The sequence below is a fragment of the Acanthisitta chloris genome, unplaced genomic scaffold (assembly GCF_000695815.1).
Source record: "Acanthisitta chloris isolate BGI_N310 unplaced genomic scaffold, ASM69581v1 scaffold37582, whole genome shotgun sequence".
NCBI lineage: Eukaryota > Metazoa > Chordata > Aves > Passeriformes > Acanthisittidae > Acanthisitta > Acanthisitta chloris.
The window spans coordinates 4,814-9,466 of NW_008660517.1; the positions used below are offsets into that span (position 1 = coordinate 4,814).

The 4,653-nt window shown below is 44.2% G+C and overlaps 1 protein-coding gene across 1 annotated transcript in view; it reads left to right on the top strand.

Annotated features, from left to right (window-relative positions):
* Positions 1-2,461: 2,461 nt before the first annotated feature.
* The window catches only part of LOC103797612 (AP-1 complex subunit gamma-1-like), a 28,131-nt gene continuing 25,939 nt past the window's right edge, over positions 2,462-4,653 (top strand). The window contains 1 exon segment of the mRNA XM_009069834.1: positions 2,462-2,663. Coding sequence (XP_009068082.1) covers positions 2,463-2,663 — 201 coding nt within the window. The 5' untranslated portion in view covers position 2,462.

The window sequence follows — 4,653 nt, forward strand, 5'->3', positions numbered from 1 at the left end:
ATTACAGCACCTTGTCCCCGAATTTCAGTTTGTTTGCAGATTATATACTGGATGGAGTTTCATAAAATTTCTAAAAAAAATCTTTCTTTAAAATAAAGTGAGTCGTGGTTTTCACTCGTCATAGCTGCTGCCTGTCTTCTCAGGAACAGCAGAGTTGTAGATCAGCCTAACTAGGGTGCAGATCCATAGCATAAGTGTGGATTACTGCTGGAGGGAACACGTCATGTCTCTCCCACTCCATCTCAGGTGTTCTCCCTGCTGCTTCTGTCTCTGCACCAGCCAGACTGATGTGTCTGAGATGGCTCGACAGGGGCAGCTGTTTGTCAGACATACAGGTTGCCTCATGTGGTGCACTGTGCCTGGAATGGCAGTATCACACAGTGGAAGGACTGGAACCACCTTTTCTAGCTCCTGGGAGATCTCGGTGATTATGAGGTTATTGCTTGTAGGCTGCAGAGGAATATTCCTGCAGTAATGCTTTTACTTTTTTAACTCCTGCCCAGTTTTCCAAGAGCAATGCTTATCAGATCCAGTTTAGATCCACATGAGATGGGTGTGTAGTAAAAATTTGGAGCATTAAGCAGATGCTTGCCACCCAGGAAAGAGATGTTGGGATTTCTGATACTGTTATGTGAAAAACACAAGCTGAGAACTTTGTAGCAGTCAGAACTCCAAACTGAGTGTTACTAATTATTAGTAAAATAAAAGGGAGCCAAATAGAAGGCATTTTATACAAATAAATCAATGGCACATCTGCCTCTTCAATGCTGTGTGCAGTGTTTTGCTTTTCTTTCCCTTCAGAAAGGAGGCAGAAGTGTAGAATGTGCAAGCACAGCAGCAAAGGTTACAGTCATGAAAGGGCTTGTTCTGGAGATGTATTTCTTGCTTACCCTATTTCTGTGGTGCTTCTCAGTGCAGCATGAGTGCATAGTAACTGTTAATTTATTCATATCACAGGAGTGTGGGGTAGGGTTTTGAATTCACATGGAGAAACAAAGCAAGACTAAGGATTAATGTGTCCAGTAATCTTAATGCTACACATGTCAGCATTTTGGGACAGAGTTTCCTTATGCAGGAGAAACATCTCTACTCTCCCATTTTCAACACTGAATGCTTTGTGTCTCTCTAAATTCAAAGGTTATAAGTATGAAGATGAGGGACTGAAATATGGGGGGTCTTACATGGTTTGGCTGAAGAGACTTAGTGTTATTTTTGAATTTATAGCTGAGTCTTAGAGCTGCCTTCATCTGGGTAGCTGTGAGGCCACCTGTACTCGCTTCACCTCACCTCTGCTTCCCTGCAAGCAAACAGGTCCCCTGTGAGCCTCTCTGTTCTGTGGTGCCCTGCAGGCCAGTTAGTGCAGCACCTGAATGCACACCTCTTTCTGATATGCAGTGCTTAAAATGTATGACACACTGTTCTGGGGGATGGTGGCCCAGACAAAATTCCTAGCAGACTGCCATGGCAACTTTGTATGAGTTGGTGTGACATTATGTGTTATTAGAAAGACTCAGCTCTGCTCACAGGCTGGTGAGGTTGAAAGAAGGCTGGAAAGATGCTTGTGTAGTCTGAGCTCCAAGAAAGTCAGAAGTTAGCTTTGGTGAGCATGAACGTAGAAGTTCAACTGTTTAACATAGTTCTGAAGTTAGGCTTCTGTTTGAGAGTCACTTGCCTCTTAACAGATATTGGACAGACTAAACTGCTCTCTGGGTCAGGAAGCTCCATCAGTGTTCCATCTGATGAGGTGAAACTGTTCTGTGTATTTTTGCAGATCCTTTTCATACCAGTGCCACCAGACAGTACCTGCCACAGGCTTGTTTCTTTCATAAAGGGTTGTTCTGTTCGGGGGTGTAATAAAAGGATTGTGTCAACTTTATTTATTTGTTTTTAAAACAGGATTCTCTGAAGTATCCAGACAGCTAGGATTGTTCTTCCATCTGCTTTTCTGCTGACTTCCATACCTCTAAGAAAGAAGTGTGCATGGCACAGGTGTGCAGGATTTTTGAAGCACTTGTATGAAATCTTGTGCAAGTTACTAAACACCATCGTGTTTTGTAAAGGATTTCTGTCCCAAGTTGTCCTGATTCCCAGATCAGCTCTCTTTGGAGCCTGGCTGTTGTGGAGAAGGGCAGATGGTGTGACTGTGACAGTACCTTGCAGAGTGCAGTTTCTGCCTGTTTCAGGTGGGCAGTCATGTTATGTTCACGTGACAGCTAGCTCAAGTCACAGCAATTCCCATTTCTAATGTTCTCAAAAAGCAAACGTGAGGTACAACGAGTTCCTTAGGTTCTCAAGTTTACCTCTAGCCATGCTGCTGAGGCTAGAGGCAGCCTGCCTTGTCTTAATTCTTTGATTTATATAATTGTAGGGTAAGAAGGAAAAAAAAAAGGTGGAAGTATGAGAGCATTGTGAAGCCTTTAGGTACAGCACAGGTTTTACAGACATCTCTCTTCCCCCAGAGGATGCCAGCCCCCATCAGACTGCGGGAGTTGATCCGGACCATCCGGACAGCAAGGACCCAGGCAGAAGAGCGTGAGATGATCCAGAAGGAATGTGCTGCTATCCGGTCGTCCTTCCGCGAGGAAGATAACACATACCGGTGCAGAAACGTGGCGAAGCTCCTGTACATGCACATGTTGGGATATCCTGCACACTTCGGACAGGTGGGTCAGGGCGCAGCGCCCGCTGTGCTCTGCGCGTGTGCCGCTCTGCCCCGAGTCTCTGGGTCACACTGACTTGTTCAGAGCGTTCCTAGGGGCAGTTCTGCTGTCTCTTGCCATGGTTTGAGGTCTGTCTTCACATATGTTCTGAACCTACATTAATGAGTTTGGACTTTGTTAGTGAGATCTGCTGTCTGGGGACTTAGATATTTTGTCGTGAAACTTGGGGTTAGTCTGCTTTTGCCATGCTGTCTGCTTCTCACAACCCGTGTTCCTGCAGAGCAGTGGTGCTTAAACCACAGTCCAGGACATAGGGATGTTTTTAGATGGGTTGAAAGCAGCACTTTGGAGTTCTGTACCTGATGGAAGATGCCAGGTACCTCAAAGGCAGGTCTGTACCTTTTTCCTTGTAAAGCAGTGTATTCAAGGCAGACAAGCTGATCTGTTCCCAGCAGTCAGAAGTTGGTTTTGCTTATCCCCATCTTAGTGACATGACATGGGGAATGCAGGTGTGAGGTTTCCGTCTCTTGGCTTATTTTTGATGTCCTATTTTTGACAGAGATTGTAGAAGAGGGAGACAGAAAGATGGAAATTCTTGATCTGCAAGGTGTTCTTCAGGCTGAGCTTTGCTTAGTCCTTGGGGCATAGTCTGTTTTGCTCAGAAGTCAGTAAGTGTCCTGTTAGTAGTAATCTAACCTAGGTTTTCCATAAAGCTAACGTTTCTTTTCAAGTAGCTTCATGTCTTGGAGTGTATCCATTCATGGCTGGATTTACCATCTTGGTACGTCTCACTGAAACAGTAAGCTCAAACCAGTGAAATCAAATTCCAGATAGTGTTAGAGAGTGAGTCTGGGCAGTGCTATTGTATATGAAGTGTATCATCTTACTTCTGTATCATCGGATTCTTCTCTCAGGGTAACCAGTTGTTGCATAAGAGCAAATGAATTTTTGTATTATTCTGTTTGTAACACTTTTCATAGCCATTCCCTGGTCCAAGAGAGAAACTTCTCATCACAGAAATTAAGGCTAAGTATCTTAGACCTGTAAGAATAATGAAAAGTGTTACAGATAAATGTCCTCTAGAATTTCTACATTTGGCCTATGTTAAGAACATGTTTAAATTTCATGTGGGTTATTTTACCTTGTTACTCTAGTATATAATCCTATATATGGAAGATTAGCTCAGAAATCTAATAATTTCTAGTTTTGCTCTGATCAGTACTGGTAAATTCACTCTCAGTGAAAGCAGGATAAAACAGATTATTCAATGTCTATTATTGCCAGAGTTAGTACATCTCAAAAAGAAAGGTCTATTCTGACTGTTTCGGGAGCAGGGTACCTCATTCTGTGCCCTTGGTTCTCATCTAGTTTGTCAGCTGCATTTTCAGGAAGGTGTAGGGCCCAGTGCTGAGAGAGGGTTTTAGCCGGTATTCTTGGAGGGAGTGAGGGAGAGACCTTTGCCTGTCCTCAGTGCTTATCACTGGAAGGAATCTTTCAGGGTGCTGCTTTTGTGTGGGAGTGTAGTTTGTGTGAGATGGGGACCTGTTGAGGATATGCTGCTCCAGCAGTGGAGTCTTCCAGATAGACAGTCCCACACTGCAGACAGGAAACTTCTGAGAGTGCCAGGATGAATATGCAGCAAAGGTGTTTTGGTGAAAAACAGGAGAGCCACAAGCAGCGTTAGACAGACTCCCTTACAGCTGTAAGCAGAGAGCTGACTGTGTGGGTGTGGTAGCCAGGAGTGACTGGTCTACTTCTTTCCACACCAGGGATCCTCAACTTTGACCCAGGATATCTTGTACACAGACATGAGCATGAGCACCATACTTAGCCAGTGCATGCTGAGATGCCCTGGACAGCAAGCTGTCTCTGGAACATGTGCAAAGGCCATTTGTGCAAGCTTAGAAATTGTCAGACAGCCTGGACAAATGGTCAGATAACGTTATTTTTGTCGTTGTCTCCATTTGCAAAACAAAAAATTGCAGTTGAAAGA